Genomic DNA, 26759 nt, shown 5'->3' on the forward strand with positions numbered 1-26759 from the left:
ACAGATCAAAAGGGGGAAAAAATCTGAAATCTCGAGTAATGTAAGATGGCAAGATAAATCAGCAGGGAAGAATACGATCATTTAAAAAAAAAACCACTTATGAATAATTAGACATCTGAAGGGGAAAAAAATAATGTAGATCCTTATTCCATGCACACAACAAAGTAAATTTCAGAGGGATTAAAGAAGAAACAGAAACTCTGTTAAAATTCACTCCCCAAAAAACTTTTAATATAGCATGAATATCTGGTAAATCTTTGAGAGATTTTTTAAATTTAAATGTAATGGAAGAAATAACAGGGGATGATTTTTAAAATGAAAACGTAAGAGGGCGGAGGGTGGGAAGGGATAGACTGGGATTTCAAAATTGTAGAATAGATAAATAAGATCATACTGTATATAGCACAGGGAAATATACACAAAATCTTATGGTAGCTCACAGAGAAAAAAATGTGACAATGAGTGTGTATATGTCCATGTATGAAAAATTGTGCTGAACACTGGAATTTGATACAACATTGTAAAATGATGATAAATCAATAAAAAGTGTTTTAAAAGATAATTTAAAAAAAGAAAACGTAAGATTAAAGGCAATAAGCAAAATGTGAGGGAACATTTGCATTGCTGGACAGAGGGTCAATATATATGCAGATACAAACAAGCAAAGAGATCATCAAAACACCAAGACTCCAATCAGTAAATAACTAAAGGATAAAGTAGGCCACTAACAAACAGAGAGAAATAAAAATAGAGCAAATAAAGACATGGAAACTGTAGTTACATTTAAAAACCAAAAATGCAAATCAAACTGAAGCCAATATTTTTAAAATGTAAGACTTGTAAATTTTGGCTACTCAGAGTGCTAAGAAAAAGTGCTGCTGCTAGGAAGGCAGACTGATACAACCTTTCTCAAAAACAATCTGGCAGATTCGGCAGACAGACATAATCTGACTAATGAAATTATAAAATTAGAGGAAGGAAAAGGGGCCATTACGCAGCAGCATGCCTAGGCTGGGGGGGTGGGGGTGGGAGGGGAGCTTAAGTCAGTTCAAGGCCAGGTTTCCTGTTCCTTACAGCCTAGCTTATTCTGAGGAAGTGCTTCTCAAGCTTTCTGTGATTAAAGACCAGTCTTGTGTTGTATCTATTTTATTTTGTCTCTAGTCTATTTCAAAACTAATACTATTGAAAAAATGTCATTTAGATGACATCAAATACAAATACATTTCTGTAAACTATTGGAGTTAATATAGAAACTACTCTGTCAATGGCTCTAAGTTTGTCTAATTCCTCACCTTTACTTCTGCACTCACGTGGTACACAGGCGTGTGCACAGGCACTGTCCATGGACCACACAGAGCAGCAGTTTAAGTGATGCAGTGCATGCTAAGACATGCCGTTAGGCCCTGTGTAATGCTTCCTTAACTGCACATTATTAAAAAAAAAAAATAATCTAATTTATCAACATGCTGTCATCCACAGATTGACTACACTCATTATGAGAAAGTTTTGAAAGGATATTGGGCACAAAATTTGATTGCTCTATGTCAGCTTTGGAAACAATTTTGTTTCCTCTCATTTTAAATAACAAATGCATAATCTGCTTTGCAAATCTGCTAGCTGCCTAATACGAAGCAAACCACAGCAGATTAGTCACTGTCTCTTAAAATTTTCCATCTTTTAGTCAATTTTTGTCCAATTAACCTACATATTAAAGATGTAATTCCAATCAAGATACCAATAGGCTTTTTCTTGTTTGTTTTGTTTCAACAGGGATGTGAGGAATTAAGTTAATTCTCAAATTCATCTGGAAGAGAAATGCAGAACAGCCTTGACATTTTGGTAGAAAAAGGAACAATGGGATGGGTGCACTTACCCTACCAGATACCAACATCCTATGAAGCCACAGACACTAAAATAACTAGACCGATGAAAATAACAATAGTAGTATAAGCATTATAAATAAAGCAACAGCAGTTAAACATTTACTGAGCATCTGTTATGACCAAGGCATGTAGTAAAGGGTTGTCATTATTTCCCATAGGTAGATACTATTATTTCCATCTGATTATGATGAAACAAACTTAACCTCTCTAAGTAATTTAATAAGTGGCTAAGCTGGGAAAGAAAAGAATCTATCAATGAGAGAAAAAATGGAGTCCAGAAACACACCCAATTTAATCTAAGGGTAGCACATTCTTTTCTTTTCTTTTTTCTGTTTTGTATTTTTTAAACATTTTTTTACTGAGTCATTTTAGAATGTTCTGTCAAGTTCCAGTGTAGAGCACAATTTTTCAGTTATACATGAACATACATATATTCCATGTCACATTTTTTTTTTCACTGTGAGCTACCACAAGATCTTGTATATATTTCCCTGTGCTAAAGGTAGCATTTTCAAGTCTCTCAGGAACAGAGTTTTTAATATGTGGATGTAAGGCAAGAGATGATCAGATTATAAAATACACTTAGATTCCACCCAGCAAATAACATTTCCAGGTGGGTTAAGAGAGAAACCTTAAAAACAAACAAACAAAAAACACAGAAAACCAAACATTCTAGAAAAATAAGAATTTTTAAAAAATTGTACACACAAGTCAGAATTGACTGCAGAAAATTAAGAATTCTTAACAAGAAAAACCATAAAAAATTAACATCCCTGTTGTTTAGACTCAGTATGAAAAGTTTAACAGAATCGGGTAAAGAATACTAAGAGGAGTCCACAGAAAAAATGCAAAAAGGCAAAAAGATTCTTAACGTCTCTAAACATTAGGAAAATAAAAACTAAAAAGAAAAAAATATTTTTCACTAATATATTAAAAAAATGTTGATATCTAAGGTGACGAGACTCTGGGAAAGCAGACACTGATGTGCAGCTGTTAGAAGAGATTTTCACACTGTTTTTTCTGAAAACAAATCCATGATACCTGTCACTGAAACACGCAGTAACCTTCAACTTAAGGCTAACACTTCCAGGAATTGATACTTAAGGAAAACATACATTCAGCCTTTGTTTCTTCTAGAATGCCCTTCCTGTGTTTTTGTCTAGAAAACTCTTAACACATATTTCAATACCAGGTTCAAAAATCCTCTCCTCATGTCCAGGCCATGTTGAATTCATCTTTGTTTTCCTTAGCACAATTTCAAGAGCCTTACAGTATCTTAAAGCTTGCGTGGAGGCAGGGCGACATAAGACATGGAGTAGACCAGTCAGAACCAATGAGGGAGCCTGAGGACACTCATGTGGATGAGTTAGGAACCACGGCTAAGGCAAAGAGAAGGAACAGTTGGAAGGAGGAAGAAAACAGTTACTAGGGAACAGCTAGAGTCTAAAAAGAGCAGGTGAAACTAGCACCAGTGACCAACAAAGAGCAGAGAGGCCCACACGTAGATTCCAAACCATCAGAAAACCAGTTTTAAACAAAAGCCTGTGGTGAGAGAGCAGTTATTCTCAGTAAGGCCTGAAACTAAGCCCAAATCTGCCCCAAAAAGGACAGAAAATGACAACATTCCTTGACAGAAAAATATGAAAAATAAAACCTCATAAAAAGCTGCTTGCATTGACCCTACATTACCTCCTAGCATGGAGGCTACAAAACCTTTCCAATAATCACATGTAAGATCTGAATGCTGAACACTGTATATGTGAACTGGAATTAATGCAAAGTACAATTTATTCAATTCTCTACTTTATCTAAGGGCAGTTCTCTTTTGTGTAACACCAAGCTCAAAACGTATTTGTTGAATGAATAAATGATTAAGTTACAGCCTGAGTGGATAGTAGATAAGGCAAAAATTGTCTAGATATGATCAAATACTATTTCAGAAAAGATAATTTAGAGGAATGTTATGAATTATTACTAAAAAGATCTTGAAATCTATTTTAAAAGTTTAATTCATTCCACTAAGCTTTTTAATCTTTATTTAAAAGGAAAAGCTTAGTAAATTAGTATGGGCTAGCAACTCATAAAGAAATTTTAGGGTAACATAAAAAGCACACCAGGTTTGTTTTACAGATTTCTCCAAAGTATGTTCTCTAATAGTGCTTTCATTCATTTTTTTTTCCATTAGGCATGAATTGAGCCTCTATGTTTTAAAAAAAAAAAATCTAGCAGATACTAAGAAAACAAAAGCTCACAGTCTCTGTACAAAAGATCTTCACAGTATTATTAGGGAATAGCACACCATATATTGGACACATTAAAAAGGAACTATTAAAAGAGTACTAGTAGTAAGAATAATATACCTACTTTGCACAGAAATATTAAAAATTAATCTAGAGACTCAGTTAAAGTTTTCTGGGACTTTCTGGGGAAGGCCAAGTTTTACCTCAGTTATTTAAAAAGAGTAAGTGAAGAAAAAATGATACACAAATAAAACCTGAAATAAACAGATTAAGCAAACTGGGGCTGGGGGAAAAGAAGAAGAAATAGAACATATCCTATGGGCTAGGCTGGTTTGGGCTGGGGCTGCTTCCAGTCAGACTGAACTCAAGTTTCACACTGGGCCAAATACGCAAGCACGGGCACAGAGCCTTGGTTGCCACTGTGCAGCACTCTTTCTGGCATGAGATCTCCTGGGTACCGGTTTACTGATAAAATAAAGGGGTGGAACTAGCTTGTCTCCTGAGGTCCTTGTGCCTCTAGCTCTGAAGTTATGAAAGATGTTTTCTAACAGCTAGTATTTTCTGATCCAAAGATAGGCAAACTTTTATACTGTCTTCATTATATGAGATTAGACTGCTTTTTAGTCTGGGCATGAATACCAATAATTAGATCATTCCAGCATTCCAAATCATGAATTTTGAAGAATGGCAGTGTAGGCAGTTTACTAAACTCAGGAGTAACTACTAAAAATTGCTCTGGAGACACAGAGGTACCCAATCCGCCACATGATAAAGAAAATACTGTAATAGTTACTGAGTTGTCCAAATCATCTGATGGATAAGGAAAGTATTCTAGTTCTAAAGGGAAGATGAGGGGGGAGGGTATAGCTCAGTGGACAAGCGCATGCTTAGCATGCACGAGGTCCTGGGCTCAATCTCCAGAGCTTCAGTAAAAAAATAAAGGGAATTATACAAAACTTCTAAAGCTTCTAATCTGCTTCACTCACTACTATCCTTTTGGTCCTGAGATAGCTGATAACACCATACTGTGTAACACAGATTTATCATGCAAGTTGTGTATTCTTTTCCATTCATCAGGCCAGCTGCAAGGACTCCAGTAACTTACCGCCCGAGCTGAGTCACCGAAGTCAATCTTCAACCTCCCCATGGCCCTGATGATAGCGATAATTGACTGGATGGTGTTACTGTAGACCACTGCTTTGTACTGCTTGCATTCCTCTTCCGAATAACCAGCCTCATGGATAATTCTAATGAGACAAAAGGAGACAGGGAACGCTTACTTCCTTTGATGGAAGGGTACATGTAAAACATAAAAACCATTTAATGTTTTAAATCTACTTACTTCATTTGCTTCACAATTGTACTTTTCCCAGATTCACCAGCACCTAAAAAGAGTAAAATAAAATAAAATAAGGGATTTCTAACTTTATTACTTATGTATATCCAACTCCCAGTACACACACACTCATTCTCTCCCCTTCTCTCACAGTTGAATTTTCTTTTATCTCAAAATGATCTTTATTGGTTTCCAAGCATACAGAAAAGTTCTCAAAAATAAGCCCCAACCATTTATTACTTTGCAATACTTAAACTCAACTGAAAAAGTTTTCGTTCTTGTTTGTGTGTATTCCCCTAAAGCATTAAAAGCATTAAAAGAAATTCAGTTTTCTATAACTTACACTGAAGCAGTATCAATTAATTTTATTCAAGATTTTCCCCACTGGAAGATGTTCAACTGTTTGACCAATTATCGTGATTTTAGCCTTTGCCTCCTGTGAAGTAGTTGGCCAGTGGTGACAAGAAGCCATGAAAATTATTTTAAAATATTATTTTAAAATAGCTATGTCTCATGCATTATATATTCAACCACCATTATTAAGCAACTGACACGGAGCCAATATGACTTGCTAGCACTGGGGAAGCGATGGTATGCAGGACAGAGATGTCTCCCCCTGTGTTTTCCTATATTCCCTCTCACCAAGTCATAAACCCATTCTAAGAACTCTCCTTCACTCTTACACATACAGGCTCTCCTCAAAACTTAAGTCTCTAGAAAAATGCCACTGGAACATGAAAATATTATTAACAAATGGCCTTTTATACAATAAGAACCTCCAGATACTGAGAACATCTGAGCATAGGTGACGAAACAATGAAGAGAGGACAAGTCTATCATTTGGCTTCACCCTGTCTTTGGCCAGGGCTACACATCATGGAGCTGTTATTACTGTCTGAGAGAGGGCTCAGGATTTTCATTATCTGGGCCTTGTATTCCCATCTTCCCAAGGCCACTCCCTTCAGTGTTTTATGCTCCAGAATTACTGAACTTACAGTTCCGAGAACACCTGCCACTGATGATGCCACAAATCTTCCAAAACACCGTTTTCCTGCCAAAATGTAATTTGCTCTGTTTCCATGCGCCACCCTGGTGATCCTGTATCAACCATCAAACCCACCTCCTTCATCCACCTTTCCTGACCCAATCCCCCCGTTAAGCCCTGCTGCCTCGCACTTTGCACGTTTCTCTTTGAATGCTCAGCAGCTAATTTGTGCTAGACCGACAGTCAACCAGGAATGCACTTGAACTCTTTTCAATTGTGGCCGGTACAGTTCGGTAGCAAACTTCTGGACTTTATTCCCTTCTCCCCTTCCCCCTCCAGCTATCACACATCCAAATCATCAGAGGCATTTGAGAATAAGTCATAGTTAATGGCCTATTTGAAAAATCTGGGGGAAAAACTGCTTAAATTTTACTTGTGATTTGATATTCAAGAAAATTTCCCAAGATAGCTGCATATTAAGTAGAAAAGCAGGAGCTGAATAAACAGTGAGGGCATTCTTCATTTACAGACAGCCTTTGAATCTGTCAGGGCATCTGCCAATACAAACAACTCCAAGATAAACAACCCATTATCTATTAATCAACAACAGTATACTTGGCTCTAAGAAAAGCACGATTGTTGACATTACGGTTCACAAATTTCTCTAATTCACAGGAGGTCCACCCACGCAACCCCCCCCCCCCCCGGCGGTTTCCAGCAGGGCTATCTTCAAGAGGGCCCTTGGCATTGCCAGAGCACAGCAAGTGGACTCAGCCGGAGCCATGATGTGATGACAGGACATTCTAGAGCCCAACATCCATCCAGAGGGCTGGTGGTTCCCTAGGCACAGTGAGCTTCGATGAACAGCCATCCACGGCCCAATATTTAGAGAAACAACCCAATGACTCCAAGAAGGGCTCATGTGATACAAGCCTGTAAGGTCTGAGGGCCACACAAGGGGAAAAATCAGAAACAGTAAAGAATAAGACTGATACCAGCTGAACTATGTGTACACATGAGAATTTTTTAATCTTAATAAGAAGCAAATTTTCCAGACATTATCTTTGAATTCTAATTCACTTCATATCTCATCAAACAGTTGGTGATATGAGACAGCTTACTGGGCAATCAGCATCAGTCAATGGATTGTGGTTCAAAAACTCCTGAAAGATGTTTAACATTAAAAAGTGGGGATGGCAATATTATTAGCTGGATGTCTACCTAATTTATTTGCTACTCACAAAGTACTACTCTGTGAAATAGACATCCTAGAGGCAGAAATGCTTAAACAAAATCTTTCAAAGGTTAGCAATTTATGTAATTAGTTTTCAGTTCTCACTTCCATGCAGACAGGCTCCTAACAGGAAAATCAGAAATGCTGCCTGGTTATGGTTCCAACATTCTAAACACTGGTGTTCTTTCCACACAGCGTACAGGAAAGAGTTAAAAGTTGTTCTCTACACGTCTCAATTGGCACAGTCATGTCTGAGACTGGCAGGAAGTGATACTGTAAAAAAGCAACAAAACAAAACCCCTTAGAGGTAGTGAAGGGACAGGAGAAGGGAGAAAAGGGTGAATTTTCCCAGCAGTATTCAGCAAGGCAGCTACTGCTTTTCAGTTTAATCCAAAGGAGAAATTAAAATAGTGGAGCATCCTTCTTTCAGGAAGAAACAAAGAATACAGAACACATACCGGTCAGGAAAGATCAAAGCGTGTGACCACTGCGATCAGAGCCAAGCTGGTCAAGGTGACTGGCTGGCTTGTCAAGAAACTGTGGTCAAGCTGGTCACTGGGAAATGAGCAAGACTTTAGGGCGGTGGGAAGGGAGCGTGTGATTCCTGGAGACTGAGAACGTGCACGCTGTGGCCACGGTGGCCCAGGGACGATGAAGCCCCTGAGGGGGATCCCCCAGGCCTATCTTCAAGGAGGAAGTGGCGGATGGAAGCAAACACCGAGCCGGCAGGCGTGTGAGGTGGAGCTCGGCGTCTGGCACAGATGGTGAGAGGGAAAGGAGCAGCGTCACAGGAACACGGACGGGGAGCTCACCTGCAACCCAGGGTCTCCGGCATAGGGCTGCTCCTTAACAGGACCCAGAAAAAGGAAATGCATCAAGCTTGGACCAGGAGAGGGAGGAGGGAAGGAAAAAACTAAAACCAAATCAAGATCTAAGTAAAGTGGCTAGAGTCTTGGTCCTTGAATAACATTACATAATTTACTGTTATAAAAATGATAGGTAGTGCCTACCTCCGATTTTTGCTGAGGGGCAGTCTAGGAAATGTGGAATTTTAACTGTGGCAAGGTTTAAAAGAAAAAAAGAAAACATCTTTGACCTCAGAAAACAAACACTTTTTTTCCCCCAAGAATACTCTTCGTCCACCTCTCTGCTTAGGCCAACATTTATGTCATTTATTTCCTGGTTTTAGGGGATGTAAGCTGCCCAGCAGCACAAGCTGTTAAAATGGTGATTTAGTCAAGTTACCTTATTGCTGAATTCCTGACACCACTACACCTTTAAAAAAACCCCAACTTTTATGCAGAATTTAACAACTTTTACATTGAATGAAACTAAATTACAATTTAAACTAGAATACAACCAAATTTATAAGAACATGTAAAATCACTTCTGTTTATCACAATGCTTCTATAAGATGAACAAGATCAAGGTCCTTACTTTTGAGCTAGATGCAAAGACAAAGGATGCAAGGGCAAACAAATTAAAAATAAGAGGCTTATTTACTCCTGCTGAAAGTAAGGGAAATTTTCCCTCTCTTCTTACTTTTTAGAACAGTTACTTTAGAAAAACTGTAATCATAAGCACTTTCTCCTCTTTCTGAAACGTATATACAGTTGTCGACCTTTGAACAACATGAGTTTGAACTGCATTGGTCCACTTATTCGTGGATTTTTTTTTCAGTCAATTCATACAGCACTATACAGTCCAAGGTTGTCTGAATTTGTGGCAGGTCCTGGAACCAATCCCCTGTGGATACCAAGGGACAACTATGTATCCTCTGAAAGCTAAACAGGCCTTTTGGGGTCAGCTTTACAATCCAAAATGTCTTTCTCAAGGACCTGGGAACCATCTCTTTGAAAGCCTATCTCCTGGCTTCTGTGGGTGAGGAGGAACCTAACTTGGGTGGGTGCCTTGCTCTAAGTTGCAAAGCTTCCTCTTGTCATAAAGATAAGAGAAGTTTGTTCCTCCTCTGGAGAAGGCCAATTAAGTAAAAGATGATCACCTCAATTACCAGGTGAAGTCAGGATGAACTAGGTGTGCCGTAAGGGCTGTAAAGCCTCTTAGGACTAGTCGCTATTTATCTTGAAAACATGTATGTAACAGCGTGGCTATATAAGGGGTGAGATACCTTTCTGTCTTTGCAGTCTCTTAAGGGACTGCCTGTGGTGTAAAAATAAGTGTTTTCTTTCTCTATTACCTTTGTGAAGAGAATTTCTGAGTTAGGAGAAGATTCTGTTTTTAATTATAATTCCCCAATAATGGGTAATCTAGAAATCTTTACTATTTAGCTGTAAGAAGCTCTGAACTTATATCCCATAAATATGTACATATTTATTTAAATATATCTGACATTCTGGGATATAAGAATACTTTGATAGTGACTATAAACACCACAATCTGGATTCTCCCCCAAAGATCCCCTTTCACCAATATTAACTCTCGATAGAATTACTCCCTGAGCCATTCCTGCCTGAGGCAGGTATCATACTATTACACTGACCAAGAATGACTGCACATACAAGACTATTCTAGAAAGACTGGACAAAAGGAGAACTGTGGGCAGCACAGGAAGCTGTTTCTTGGTAGCCTGGTCAGAGAGACCACGTAAGTAGCTAACTGAACTGAGAGCTCACTGTCTTCACGTTGAGTCTAAAGACTCACAGGTGAGGGGGAGAAGAATAGAGGATGGGGGCCACAAGCATGTTTGGAGGCTGGGGGGGGGGTGGTCTACAAGTTTTCTGCAAGTATTTTTAATTTAGTTTTTATCTACATTAATAAGAAATAGTTTAAGAAATTCTGAGTCACCTGAATACCTCCATCTCGCTGAACAAAGCCATACAATTTCAGATTCTGTATTGGTTGGAGTTTGTGGTTATAGGTGCCTAAGATGCTTAAGCAAGTGCCACACACTGTACCTTTGCTTGGGAATCCATCCATCCATCATCACTGTCCGGTATGGCTGTCAATCACTCAACCCCTTACCCGAAGAAAGGGTCATCTGTTTCCAGCTGGCCAATCAGAGTTGTCTGGAAGTAAAATTCCCTATGCTTATACAAACCATCAAATAAATCGTTTTGCAAATTAATATATGTAAATACACATTATATATATATATACACACATATACATATATATACACATATATATATATATATTTTAAAAACTCATAAAATGATCGCTTTGGATGCAGTGATTTCTTTTTTTTCCTCCAAGAAAGGAATGAAATCGAGGTGCCAGAGATCTTCCCTGACCTTTTATGAGAAAGCTGTCAGGAAAAAAAAAAATCACAGCCCTGGAAGGATAATGTGAAATCTGGCCCACAGAAGCCTTTTCCATGATCACATCAGAGAAGACACCATTAAAGGATGGGGCCTTCAGAGGGAAGCGGCCCTCAGAGACTGAGAGAAAGCCAGATGAGAGAAGCCTGACATCATGTAGTCATACTCTGGGAGACAATCACAATTTACCAAAGGGGGACACAGGCATAAGCCAGGACTGACCTGGGAAAAGGAGAAAATATATCACTCTAGTCAGAACTGAAGACAATCTCAACTTGATCTCCAAGCTGTGAGAGTCAGTTATGAATTTGCTTTCTGTTACAAGGACCCAAAGAAAGTTTGGACTAACCCTGTGCCAAACAGTTTTACTTTAATTATCTTTAGCTAATGAGGGGAAAATGAAGGAGGTTTATGGTACATTTGCAACACATAAAGGTCAGAATTACTGCATGCGTTATAAAAGAAAATTACAGAAGATCAGATAGAGATGTGGGAAAATTAGTCATGATGTAGTCCACTGCAGAAGAGGTATGTCTAATCCAAAAGTCGTACTGTAAGTGCAATTTATTGTGACTAATATATCATTATTCATCTCACCAAATATTAATTTTACTTTTAAATGTTCATGTATATTATTTTATAAAGTTGATTTTTGTTTTATATGTCAGAGAAGAGCATAAGGAACTTTGTTATCAATGACAGTGACACACATTTATGAACATAATTTAGAACCCAAACAGAGAAAGTTGTCCTTCATCAGGGAGCCATACATTGCATTGTCTAAAACTAAAGTCTAATTGTGCTCGTGTTTTTGCTCACCTGTTTACTATTAAGGACCAACAGATAAGTAATATATGCAAACTTCCCCAACTTTTCCCATGCTGCCCTACAGTTCTCCATGGGTCTCTCTCACATTTCTGAACATGTCAGTGGAGGCACTGACTGCCTCTTTTCTCAACCATCCTGTCAAGAATGTTTATACAGAGAACAGTCTTGCAAAACAGATAACGCCTCCCTCTGGAAGAGAGCAGGTCTGTTTGCTGTCCTGTGTACAATAAAGATAACGTTCCCTCCCACAGTGTAGGAGGCTCCCTTTCTCGACACCCGCTCCAACACTTACTGTTTGTGGACTTTCTAATGATAGTCGTTCTGACTGGTGTGAAGTGATACCTCACTGTAGTTTTAATTTGTATTCCTCGGATAATTAGCAATATTAGGCATCTTTTCATGTGCCTGCTGGGAATATAATTTGGTGCAGCCATTATGGAAAACAGCATGGAGATTCCTTAAAAAACTGAAAACAGATTTACCCTTATCCAGCAATCTCACTTCTAGGCATGTATCCAGAGGAAATATTCAAAAGGATACATGCACCCCAATGTTCACAGTAGCACTACTTACAATACCCAAGACATGGAAGCAACCAAAATGTCCATAGACAGATGACTGGATAAAAAAGTTGTGGTGTGTACACACACACACACACACACACACACACACACACACACACACACACACACACGATGGAATACTACTCAACCATAAAAAGAAATGAAATGCCATTTGCAGCAACATAGGTGGACCTTGAGATTATTATTCAAGTAAAGTAAGTCAGATAGAGAAAGACAAATATTATATGATGTCACTTATATATGGAATCTAAAAAGTGATACAAATGAACTTATTTACAAAACAGACATTCAGACATAGAAAACAAACTTATGGTTACCAAGAGTGGAAAGAGGAGAGGGATAAATTAGGAGTTTGGGATTAACAGATACTTACTACTGTATATAAAATAGATAAACAACAAGGTCCTACTGTAGAGCACAGGGAACTATATTCGGTCCCTTGTAATAACCTATAGCGAGAAAGAATACACACACACACACACATATGTATCACTGAATCACTACACTGTACACTAGAAACTAGCACAACACTGTAAATCAAATACACTTCAATTAAAAAAAAAGATAACGTATCCTCTGGGACAAACGTCAGGCTGGCTTACTGAACACTATGGAAAAAGAAAAACCGGGGACCTCTAAGTTCAGGGCTCCTCTACTGCAACACAACCCACTGCTTGTGTCGCCATGGCTCTCTTCATGTTGCCCTTGGGGAACTGGGGCTTGGTAAATCGCCATAAAGGCTGATGTTCTGGCAACTGCAATTGTAATAAAGTCATTTTTGTCTCTGAACCAGTACACCTATGTCTTCTGCCAGCAACCATGAAACTGGGGTAGGCTGACTTGTTAGTTTCTAAGTAGGGTAAAGGAAAAGCCTCAGGTACTGACTAGTTCTTGATGTGCTCTTCCGCTTCAGTTTTAATTAATTCCCAGATTTCTGGCAACTAAGGACGCTTGCAGCCATTATCTCTACATTTATCTACTATTTTTTTTCTTCTCTCAAATGGCAGCTCAAACAGGTTTGTCCAACAAATCCAAAGAAACAGCAAGAACACTGGTTCTCAAAGTATGCTCTGGGGACCAAGTGTATCAGCAAGGTTAAGAAATGCATTCTCAGGTCCCACCCAGAACTTACTGACTCAGAAACTCTGGGAGGGGACCCCAGCAATTTGTGTTTTAACACCCACTCCAAGACATTCTGACACAAGCTAGAGACTGAGAACCAAAGAGATAGAATATTAGTGATCTTGACTAGTGATCAAAATGATTATTTTGATTTTTTATTAGTGATCAAAATAATTATAGTCGTTAAGTTACTTACTAGCTATAAAAAAACTATATAATTATTTTGATCACTAATCAAGAAAATAATATATGTCGTTAAGTTGCTGACTAGCTATAAAAAAACTAATATATTATTTTTATGAAATATTTATATTTCCCTCATCCTCCCCAAAAGTGAGACAAGTAATACTGTTTTACATTTCTGCAAACAGCTTATTAAAAGACAGCTGGATTCTCACATTTACTTCTGCATTTAATATAATAAAATGTATTCTCTGGTTGAATGGAGAAAATCCATTTTCACACATTACCTACTTAGAAAAGGAAAGAGCATTTTAATAGCATTCGTGGATAACTGTGGGTAGTCTTTGATTCTATATCAAAATTTGAAGAGTAGCTTAAAGTTCGGTTATAATGCATTTCTTTTCTGGTAGTTTACAATCCATCGGTCTAATCTTGTACTTGGAATATATATCTTTTACCCATGTCTGATTTGGAAACTAGTTCACTGAATTATAGAGAACTGACTGTTGACATTTTCAATATTAAAAAATTATATACTTTTAAAAACTGCCTTTTTAATGTTACCCATAATTTCGTCAGAAAAAAACTTTAGGTCTTGAAATGATATCAAGGTCCCAGTGGTAGGGACAAGGTTCTTTCTTAGGTTTCCATTTCAATTTTTTTCTTTTTGCTTGAAACTCACATTTTATTACTGGTAACAAATACTGTTAGCTATTTTCCTTCCAGTGAAAACTGGCTAACTCTGCCAGATCCCCAAGTTGGATTAACCATAATTTGTTTTATCAGTCATTCTTTCAAGTGCAAATGGTATTCCAGGAAAAGAGCAACTAGTTCAATTAACAGCTCAATCACACAACTGCTCGTCCTCCAGACAACCAGCGTGCTCTGGCACACGCAGTAGTTTGGGTGTACTTCCCATTTGTCCACACCGAATATTAACGAGGTGTGTACTCAATGGTCAAGATTTAATAAAAATAATGATGTTCATTGACTTCAGCATTTTTTAATCACAAGTGCACAGCAGTGAAGATGACAGTGACTACTGGGACAGTCTGGTGCTGACCTGATTTCAGCAGTTTGACACACTATCACTTTGGTGCCCTTAGAGCAAATAACACAGCAGAAAAAGCAAACAGCATCTTAGTATTATGAAAATGGTCTCGGGGCCCCAGAATCCATGGATCCCTCTAGAACTGTTGATTTAATGTCTTTCTCACCCAGTGGACTATAAGCTATGAGGGAAGAGAGCCCTTGGTTGTTATCACCATGAGATCCCCAAAGTGCACTCCTATGCTTAGCACACGGCAGGAGCACAATACACACGTACTCCCCGGCTGGATCACAGGGAGGGAGGGAATACACCAGCAAGAACGTGTAAAAAAAAAGTAACTGAATGTTTAAAGAAAATTTAATGAAATATTTATATGAACTTTGGGAAGAGAGAATTTTGTAAAAAAGACCAGAGAAAATAAAGAAGTGTGGAGGAAGCTGGTGACTGCCCATTATTAAAACTGGTTCTCTCCTTCTATTGTAGTAAGAGGAGTGGCTGGAAACAGGGCAGCTAGAGACTACGTTTCTAATCCTTCCTTGCTGCCAAGTGTAACCACATCACCACATTTCTCACCAAATCATGATGCACATAAAAGGAAAATGCTGTCTTGGACTCTCTTCTGCTCCTATACATGAGGCAGAAAATGGGCGTCCGTGTGGTCTTGTTCCAACCGTGTGGATTAAGACAATGTCCAGGGATGACGGGGCAATGAGAAGGAAGGCATGTGGGTCCCTGAACACCCACGTGAGGCCGAGCACCCCGCACTACTTAACCTTAGATCCGTTACTCGGGAGAAACAAACATCTACCTTCTATAGGCCATGGTCAGGTTAGGGTTCTTTGATACAGAGCTTGGCCTTTATGCTGACAAATTTTTTAAAAGTTGCCTGGGCTTAAATATACAAGCAAATATATAGACATGCAGATAGATAAACTAAAAGGTCCCCAAACCTACAAATGTTCACAAAGTAGGGAAAACTATCAGTAATTAATCAGTATCAAGATGCAGATTTCTTTAATTCATAATGAATTTAACATTGATTGACAAGAAAAATACCAATATTCTAAACAGCAAAAGACACAAACATAATTCTCAGACATATATATAGTAATTTTAAACTATATGTAAATACCCATGTATTCATCCAAAAAATTACCTTGAAAGAAATATAATGAAGAGTTTATATCTGAGTAATGCAATTTTGTGCCTCAAACATTTCTATAATTCCAAATTTTTACACTGTAAGACTGAACCAAAATTATGCAACTTGTTTAGAAAAATTTGGTCGTATCTCTCCCATGATTAAACTTGAATAAGATTATCTTCTTTAATCTCATTTGTTTCAACGCACGTTCCCATCTCATCACTCATGCACGTAAATCTCACATTCTAATCACAGTAAATCACTTTTACTTCCAGAAGTTTCATGCTCATCCCTTCCTCCATTCCTCCCCCATACTTGCCCGCGAGTGGAGCCCCTTATCAACACAGGCACCAAAAAGGACCACACCATGTTTAGGCAGGGAGCACCTGGGGTTGAACTCCCCCAGTCAACGCACGTCCAATTCCAGAGCGTGTGAAAACTGAGCAGACAGACATTGGCCTGCAACGTGGCCCAACATGCAGGCGGGAATCCACCAAGATCGCAGCCCCGCAGAAACTTGGGTGAGAGATTTCCAGGCCTGCACTCAAGAGGCAGCTCAAGCAGGCCGGCTCTAAGCAGGCCATGAGTTAAAGAACCACACTTTAAATATTGATGCCAAGAGCATCTAGGTAAGAGCCATCACCTCCAAGACCAGAGGAGGCAGAGCGCACTGTAAGGGACTAGACCCTGTCCTGCTGCAGTGGGGTCAAGAAAGTCAGTCTCCCCTCCCTTCTCACTCACTGTCGCCCACAGCAGTTAGGGAGACCAGCAGGAGGGGAGGATGACACTACATAAATGGAGAGTTTAAATGATCAGGTTGGACTAAGGCTTAAGTAACACTGAACATCTTGTAATTTTCCCTACTAATCAGCAGGAGGTAAACTGATTTTAGGCTAAATTAAAATTAAAATAGTTTAAATTAACTCTTGTAACCCTCACTATTAAAATATAAGCAGTGATTTTTAGGCATATTTTTTAAAAAGACCTGGATATTATTCTTTCGTCTACCAAGCATCCCAGATTTTACACACAATCTCCAAGCCTCCTCTCAGGAATTATCAAACTGGAGGAATGAGCATGTTTCCCATCTGATGTGAGCTGACATCATTCTTACACCTGAACACTTCCCTTCGGTAAGTAATCCAATGCATAGATTACCATTCCCTTTTCTACTTTAACCAACTCAGATTAAATCAATTCTGTGAGGCGCCATGCTTTTGGCACGTATACATGTACCTTAAAGTTTTAATTAGGACTCTGGTTCAGACAATGGAAGTGTTTAAACAAGAAAGAAAGAATGTCGTCGCTCTTTCATACAGCCGTCCAGGTATAAGCAGTTCAGGGCTCTTGGTCAGCGTGATAACTGTGAGAGATCCAAGCACCTTTTATCTTATTGCTCTGCCATCTTCATGACATGGCTTCCAACTCAGGTGCAGGTATCTGTTCAGGATCCCACTGGGACACGACCTTGCAGACAGCGGGAGGGACAACAGGTAGAGGGAGTGGAGGAATGTGCTTTCCCTTTAAGGGTACAGCCCCCAAACTGTAACTCTCTTCCCCCCACCCCCCATCCCCAGAACCTAGGTTCCTGGCTTCTCCTGGCCACCAATAAAGCTGGGAAATACAGTCCCTAGCTGTGTGGCTGTGTCCAGAAAACAGGCATTGTGAGACAGCCAGAAATCTCTGCTGACTTCATAGGCCCATTCTTTCCTTTCCTATGCCGTATGTCCGACCTCTAAGTTAAAAAAAAATTTTTTTTAAATTCAACATTATGCCAGTCAATATATACAAAATAAAGGAGCCGGGTTTGTGTTTTGTTTTTTATTGCTTTTGATTTCCTCCTGAAAACTAAGCTGGATGCCTTGGAAAGACGCAATAAAGCAAGTTGCTAAAAAAAGGCTACTGAATTAGATAAGGGTGAGACATTGTTCAACACCAGAAAAATTAAATCTAAAAGGATTCTTCATTCAGATTCCTTTGTAAGTTTCTTTAAATTCTCATTTGAAAAAAAAACAGAAACTGGAAATTATGGGTCCATTTTGGATATGCAAAAAAGACAACTCTGAACTATAATCAGTGACTCATACTCTCCAAAAAAGGCCATGATCCTACATCAAAAGATTGCTGAATAAAATTATACCTACATGTTTTCAACTAAAACAAAATACTCAAGTTATAGCTGCAAATTTTTTTTAAAGATTTCCCCTAAAGACAAGTATATCTGACAGATAAATTCTGATTCCATCAGTAAAGAGGACTTCTACAAAGGAAACTTCCCCCTGCAGATCTGCATATCCAGAACTTAATTACCTTTATCTCTCAATTGTTAAACTCCTCTTATTTTTCTAAAATGTTTAAATTTGCATCAACTCTTTAATGCAAACTTCTGACCATGGCATTCCAAGGATTCTAGGATTTGGACCCACATGTCTTTTAGCCTCACCTATTTTATATCTCTCCAATCATTCTCTAGCCAGATTAAGTCTTCAAAATAATCTATGTAATCTATACAGCAAGAATTCAGGCATCTTTGTGTTGAGGACTATGTTAGGCAATCAGGTCAAAGTTGAAAAGTCATGGGTCCTGCCTCTAGAAAGTTATATCCAGAATAAAAGGAGACAGTTAAGGAAATAAACAAATTTTATACATTTTCTTTCATTCAAAAATATATATATTAAGTACCCATTATATGGCAGGCGCAACACAGGGCACCAAGGACAGAGTGAGTGGGAGTAAGAGTTGTGGTCCCTCGACTCACGAGGGAGGAACAGGTGGCAGGAAACACTTCAGATCGCGTGGTGAGGGAAGGCTACTCAGAGGAGGCGATTATCATGCCGATCATTTACTTAAAATATTAACACCTGCTAATACAGCTTAGCCAACTGATGTATCTAGTAAATCAGGGAAAGAGTTAATGAAAAGGAAGAAAAGACAGGAAAAGGTTATGGAAAAGTTTAGCACAAACAAAACATGTAAAAGCACGTATCATTCCAAAGCATGAAGGCTACAGCCCTTTTACACGTTTCACTGGTCCACTAACCTCTAAAATACCCTCTTTAACCACTCTGCTAGGAAGGACACAGATAAACAGGATTATGTCCAGAGAGGTGGTGTGGAGGACTATAAACTACTTCATTTAAGGCAAGGCTGAGGAGGGAGGGATGTTTAGGGAAGAAAAAAACTAGGGGAAAACAGGATGTCTGGTAAATATTTGAGGAGCCCTCACGTGGGAAGAGAAGTTATCCTGTGACACTCAAGGCTGGATTAGGATCAGTAACAGAAATCAGACACAAGCAAATCTAACTCAATAAAAGGAATAACCTATTAATAATCTGATGCCAGAATCTATAAACAGCATCATCTGTCAGCAGGACCGTTTTCCTCCCCAGTTCTTTATTCCAGGAGGGCTGTGTGTGTGTGTGTGTGTGTGTGTGTGTGTGTGTGTGTGTCTAAGTGTGTGTGTATGTATATACGTGTGTGTGTGTATATATGTGTATATGTATGTGTGTATACATGTGTATATACATGTGTGTATGTGTATGTATACGTTTGTGTGCGTGTGTGTGTATATATATATAGCTTTGTTAGATGTCATTTTACATCATTAAGATATAAGTTAAAAAGAAATGGGGCAACTCCCCACTTCCCACAGTTAACAATACTTTACTGCATGCTAAACATTTTGTTAAGAGGGTAGTTTTCATTTTAGGTGTTTTTACCACAAGAAAAGGTGGGGGGGGGGGCTGTGGAAGGAATGGGGTAATACAGAACTCTGGATTACACTACTGGAAATCATTAAATTATTTGTATTTACCCTGATTTATGTAATTGTGTTAAAATATAGGTTTCATACAAACAACAACAATAAAAGGTTCTGTTGAATTCATACATTCCGGCCACAGCCAGTTTCCATATGGGGGCAGAGTCCCACAGAGAACAATAAAAGACAAGCCCTCACGGCTTTGTCTCATCAGCTCTCTCCACCAAAGAAGAGTGAGTCTAAAAATGAGAAATGACGGAGCAGCTCTGACTAGATTCCTGCACTCCTTCATGCAAACTGATACACACAGACCTGAAGTTGATCAAGAACAGGAAAAAATTCCTCAGTCAGTATCCAATAAATTAACTTTTTATAAGGAAATAGGTAATTATTTGTATTAAAAATGAGGATAAGTATTGCATCAAATCCCTCATAATTGGCTGGGACATGATATAATAGGTTGGCAAGTATTGACACCCTAATCAGAAAAGGCTCATATGTAAAGCAAAGAGGCTTCACATCACGAGTTACTTAAAAATTTAATCTGGTGACCTGAAAGAGAGGGAATGACTTGCTCCTAATTTGAGAATACTTTTAGTTTCTAGTTGAACCAGCTGCTCTAAGACCAGAAACAGTAAACTTCTTAAATGCAAACTGGGTTTTCTTTTTTCAAACTGTCTTCATTAAAACCATATTACTTCCCTTAAAATGTGCTGATTTCAGTGATGTTAAATGTGAAAACTGTGTATTTTATAATTAGTGAAATATATGTGTTGATTCATCCTCACTAATGGAATATCAGTGCCAGGTCAGAGCTTCCATTAGGGCTCTATAGTTCTATTCCTGATTTGTGTATCTGACTTTTATAATGACTTGTAGTTGTGGCTGAGCCACATACTGAAAACACAGTATAAATTACTCTATTTCTCTTAATATATTAGAGTTAAGAGCATTACACATTGATTGATTTTTATTAAATACAGGTTATTATTATCCACAAATTTTGTTTCAGATTATGGGGCACATTAAAATCATTTGCTACAAAAGAGGGCATTGGGTCTGCTAAGAGTAAGAACTACTGCTCTAGGGCAAGTGACATACAGACCTGTTTTCCTGTCAGACACCTAACTCCATCCTCACCTCAGCAAACACTGACCTCCACGTCAAGTCGTCCCAAAAAGAAAAGCTAACTCCACACGACTCTATGTTACAGACATGGTAAATGTCTGTTTTCCACAGAATGCTAAGCATTGCAAAGAAGAACTTTCTTCTATTCCCTCCATCCATTCATGTGCACTGCTCAGAGGCAGGATGCCCACCAGTCAGAGATGCAGAATGATGAAGGTCACTCTTAAATTAGCTGAAGGCTGGACAAGGGTCAGCTTCAAGTTCCTTTCCAACTCCAAGAAGTCTATGAAACTACCAAGGGTTCTCAGGTGACTTTAGGTTATGGAAGCCCAGGAAATATCAAGCTATTAACTCACTCGCTCTGAATTTTTTTTTTTTTAATGATGTAAACCACCTCATCAACTCTCATGGTTAGCAGACATCTGGTCCTGTCTAAAATGTCCATAATATATTTGATCCATGCCCAAAGATCATGGATATTTGCAGGACCATTTAGTCCTGTCCAAAAAGTCCTTAAGACATCTGGTCCACACCTAAAGGTCCTTGATATTTGGTCCTGTCCAAAACCATCTGGCATGGACCAATTGTGCACACAGATGTTTTAAATAGGACCACATGCCCTACAAAGGCTCTTACAGGCAACACAATGCCCCAGGTGATATACCCCAATGATGGCAGACAAACCTGTCATGACAACCTTTATAGACTATATCAACCTATAAACCAGAAAACTGAAAAGGAAACAGCATTTGGAACTTGCTTGGAGAACTGTAGCAAATCACTTTTTTAAACCACAGGTATATATTTTATAGAGCATTATGTGTAGAAGATCCACTTCCATCCCCAACCAATGACATTAAGAATAGTGGGGGGGAAATAAAACTGAAAATAACTTTATAAATAGGTAAGCATTGTGTCACTACTGTGTTATACTATAAACAGTGAAACTGAAGCTTAACAAAGACAAAGCCAGTTTCCCAAGGTCACACTACTTGTAAGCAGAGATCCAAAAGTCAAAGGTTTTATATTAATTTACCTTCTCTAACTATAATGTATTAAGAGAAATAAAGTAATTCATAGTATATTTTCAGTATGTGGCTCAGCCACAACTGCAAGTCATTATAAAAGTCAGATACATGAATCAGGAAAAGGTAAATAAATGAAGTACAAAGTAATAAAGGTCAAATGATATAACAATGCCTGTCCAAATGGTGCAGTAACTGTTACAGAAATACTGTACAATTTTACTTTGGTACTTTGATTATATCTATGGTTTATTTTATTTCCAAATCCAATAAAATTAGGGATGATAGTCCCAAATAGCATTTGTTCTTTTGAGGCAGACAGATAATATGGCCTGCATAACAGTAATCTAGTTTTTAAAAATCACCATAGTGAAAAATACCTCCAGTTATAGAATAATTTAGCTGAAGAACTAACTACTTATGAAATATTTGAAAGATAAAGAAAAAATAAATGCATGGCATATTTAATGTCACAACAGATAAACAACAAGGACCTACTATATAGCACAGGGAACTATATTCAATTCCTTGTAATGGCTTATAATGAAAAAGAACAGATATGTAAAACTGACTCACTTTGCTGTACACCTGAAACTTACACAACATTGTAAATCAACTATAATTAAAAAAAAAATCAGAACAGGAAAAATGCTCAGCCAAAACTCTTAAGGTGAATTGAAAAATAAAGACTGTCATTAAAAATAGTTTATCAAGTATCTCCTGCCATTTAAATTATGGAAATATTACATGAAGCATTTATATTTTATACAAATAAATAAAGTAACATTTTATTTTTACACACAATGGCACATTAAACTGCACAGTCATTTTTCCATTAGCAGATTCATGATGGAAGGTTAACAACAGCACTTTAAATGATCAAAAGAGAAAGAGTAAGAGTGACTCTAATGCAACACATCTCTAGACATGAGATTTGTGAAAAGACAGATCACTGGGCCAGAAAGGACTCGTAAAGGTCAGCGATGATCTCTTTTGGCCTTGGAGAACACTGGAAGACCACACCATTAGTGAGAGATGAAAATTGGTTATTTTTAGACACTTTAGAGGGGAGGAAAAAAAATTTCCAGCTTCCTCTAAAAAGTCATTCCACAGATGAATCCACAGTATTTTAGAATCATAAAATCCCTATTTATATGTAATATAAATCCTTGCCTAGTCCGGCTTAAATCCATTTCCTTTTGTTTGGTCTTTGTGGAATGAGCAAACCAGCTGGCCATCACACTACAATGTGAAGCCTTCAGCTTTCTCTTTTTGGGGACAAATATGCCGTGTTTAGCTTTTTCTCATAGGCCTAATTTTCTAACTGTTGTACATCCTCTTCTCTGATCCCTCTCTACTCCTCTTAAAAGGCCGAGTGAGGAAGTAGGTGGGATCTCATGTCAACCCACTGCTATTTAGCCATCATTCTTGCTTCACCAACCTCTGGTACCTTTGTAAAGGCATCAAATGAAAGCTGAAAAATTGTGGCAATTACCAGAGAAGAGAAGAAAAAAAACAGGCAAACAGGGGCAGAGAAATGAGGTAAGCCTAGAATCAATTTCTAGCAATTTTGAGGAGAACTCACTAAAACATAAATCACAAGCACTCAGAAATCACTGTCAGGAGGAAGTAGCACAGGTTCACTAAAAAGGTCAGACTGTGAGACAGAAAGGAGAGGCATGGCTACAAGTGAGCCCAGGAGCAGCTTAGTTTCAGCAAGGCTTTAACAAAATGTCCCATGAGAGTCTTGTGCTCAACACAAGAATACAGTGATCGACTATAGTTTGTTCAGGTGAGTTTGTATCTGGTATCTATTTAAACAGTGTTCATTAATGAATTACTATTAGTGTGTTACAGAATGTATACTTTAATCATGAGGTAGGCAAAAATGTAGACGGAAAACCACTATCTCAAAATTCAGAAATAATGAGTTAGAACAAATTGTCTCTGCATGTTAAAGCGGATATAAAATAGAGAACTTAAGACACAAAATGTCCAATTTCTCAAATGTGTATTACTGGTTTGAGCTAAGTAGTTACATCATGAATTTCAGTGGAGTAGAATTAACCTGCCAACAGTGAAGAGTTTGCTAAACACAAAACAGTGATGGAGAATCAAGTAGGGTCTAAGTACTTGCTACTATTCAAATACATCTGGCATTTGCAAATAGGTACAGAAGGCTACCAGGATGCTAAGGTGTCTGGGGGCAATGTGATCAAGATGATTACAGAACTAAAATTATTTAACTTAAATAAAAGATTGAGGGGTTCCAGGGTAGGGATCATGCTATCCTTTAAATATCTAAAACCCTTTCAGATGCTATATAAAAAGCGAAGTGGCACATAAACTGCCAGAGGGAAATGAGTACAAGGACCACAGAGACCCTCGGAACCCAGATGTGTCAGCCTCCCTCGGGTCACCTCAGCAAGTCAGCTCTGAGTCTCCCTTGAAGCTGTTAAGTCAGGACTCGGCCACATTCCCTAAAACAAATCCAGCTTCACTTTTTTTTTTTTTTTTAAGTTTACTAAAGATTCTATGGGGAGACAAGGAGTAAGAGTTGCATCACATCATGCCTACCAGAAACCTAACAATATTACCCCCACACATCCATTCTTCCTTTCCCTGCTTCTCTTCAATGAAAGTCACCCCAACTCTCTTTAATTCTCTTTTCACATAGTTTCTCAAAATCCATCCACCAGGCTCAACCACCCCAAATCCTAGTCTGTGGCTGAAAAAGAGCCACTTATTATTTCTCCCACATGTCTTAAACATCTCTCCCCCAATCTCAAAGAGCTGTTCAAAGTAGTCCTTCAACCCAACAAGGATATGCTTCTAGGTGGAGAGATTGACCCTTGCGACTGAAATGGCAGCCCAAGAGAGCAAACCCTCTTTGAAAACATGAAACTGAAGACAAGAGAGAATTCTGCTGATTTTGCTTGTGCATCAACAAAGCCAATGCCAGGACAAGCTGCGTAGTTCTTTTCTTGCTGTTGGTATTAACCATGGTATTCAGGTGTGTGCCCTCACTGTAACAGGCATGAGAGGATTATCTGTTCCCTCATCTATAAAATGAGTATAGTAACACAAACTTCCTCAGCCAGTTGCTGTGGGATTTAATAAAATACCTTAAAAATCCAGGCAAACTACCTGGCACATTAGCAGACACTCAGTAACTATTAATGAAATAAGCTGTTATTTACAGATCCCTTGGGACACTGCCTGGCAAATGCTAAGCAATGTATAAGCATCTCTAATAAACTGAGCACCTTTCCAGAGACTTTCAACCACACTACACAATTCCATGATCCAGTATGAATGCTGCAGGGATAATTTCAGCTTTTGGAAAAGGAGGATGGATTAAGGGACATGGAAAATCTCTTTGAGCTCAACTTCCTGTGAGTCTATGATTCCAAGTGTTTTGGATTGTGGAGCTCATACTTTAGAAACAAACACAGCCTGCCTCAACAAACAATAACATTATAGATTAACTTATATTTTAAATTTTATTTTAATAAGAATCCAGGGAGTTTATACTGCAGTCCCATAGTGTACTTCTAAAAACATGCGATATTTAAAGAAATTCTTGTTGACACAAACATAGCTAAGGAGTGGAAAATTTCACTCGCGTGCCCAGTGGTAAATAGTTGACATTCTTAAAACTCTCATGCTCTAAATCAACATCTTGTAACACATTTCTCTTTAGTCACCAAAGCTGTACTCAATTAATTCTCAAAAACTTCTCAAAAAAACATGCTATTGCTGATTTAAAATCTTATTTCCTTCTGAACATAAATCTCCAGCTAAGTAAACACGTGCTTTCTAACACAGCCACGGTTTCTCCAACAGTTGTTTACCTGACCAGTAAAACAATACCTAACAGGGCTGTGAAAATCAAAGGGGGTACTAATGCAACAGTACTTTATGCACTGTCAAGAACTATGTATGAATGAGCTTCTCACAGCTCACTGGAACACTAATATTGCGAAGAATGCCAACAAGTGTTCTGTGAATACTAGGCTATACAGTAGAATAAGATGTGTACTATACTTTCTTTTTGAGGAGACACACAATGCACATTAGCATATTAAAGACTCAAAAGTGTCCTACACTTACGTCTGTTAACTTTAACTCAGCCCTTTTAGAGTTAATTAACTGAAAAGCCATTTTACTTGATTTAAGGAAATTTGGAAAACTGTTGGAAGATATACTACACAATATCAACTATTATGCTAGCTATCAAAAATTTTTTTCTGAAAAACAGTATTACTAAATGGAAAGAATAAAGCAAAACTTCCTGGCTTTCTTAAGAAATACTCAAATTGTTTTACAAAAATATCCTCTTTAATAGATTTTCACATTGCTCTCAAGAATATAATGTGTTATAACAATTCAGGGTAATATTCTTCTTAAACTGGTAAAGTCACTCCAGATAACACACTGGCAAATAACTTGAAGTCTCTGATTCGCAAACAGGTATCCTAAGTACTACCCATTGTTACAATGAACTGAAAATCTTCAAAGGCAACAACCTAAAGGAGTTGGAAGCTGTTGGATCAGTTTCCCCACTCTGACTTGTAGTAAGTTTCTCCTGGATACTCACTTTCTCCATGATGGGAATACCAGGATACGTCCACTTACGTGCAGACCACCTGCCTAAAACACAAAGTTGAGCACAGACCTTGTCGTACAGAATAACAGATTTTTTTTTAACATGGAAAAGCTCCTAAAAGATCATTTGGTTCATTTCTCCCATTTTTGTTAAAAACCAAACTGAGGTCCAGAGAACTACAGAGAAGATGGGACCTGTGAGCTGCTGCATTTTAATCTAAACTCTCCTGACTGTCACATGCTCACATCATGTGCAAACAGTTCTAATGTTTTCCCCCACATTTTAAAGGGAAATTGTCTGTAGTGAGGTCACCTAAGAGAGTCAACCAATGATATGTAAAAGTCACTTCTGGGGTGTTGGTGGGATCAT

At 38.2% G+C, this 26759-nt stretch overlaps 1 protein-coding gene across 2 annotated transcripts in view; it reads right to left on the reverse strand.

Moving 5' to 3' along the window:
• The window catches only part of GNAI1 (G protein subunit alpha i1), a 71385-nt gene that overhangs the window by 20798 nt on the left and 23828 nt on the right, over positions 1-26759 (reverse strand). For both annotated transcript variants that reach the window (XM_074367571.1, XM_045510465.2), the window contains 2 exons: positions 5466-5508; positions 5229-5370 (listed from right to left, as the gene is read on the reverse strand). In XM_074367571.1, coding sequence (XP_074223672.1) covers positions 5229-5370; positions 5466-5508 — 185 coding nt within the window. The remainder of the gene's footprint in view (positions 1-5228; positions 5371-5465; positions 5509-26759) is intronic.

This window comes from Camelus bactrianus, chromosome 7 (assembly GCF_048773025.1).
Source record: "Camelus bactrianus isolate YW-2024 breed Bactrian camel chromosome 7, ASM4877302v1, whole genome shotgun sequence".
Lineage (NCBI taxonomy): Eukaryota > Metazoa > Chordata > Mammalia > Artiodactyla > Camelidae > Camelus > Camelus bactrianus.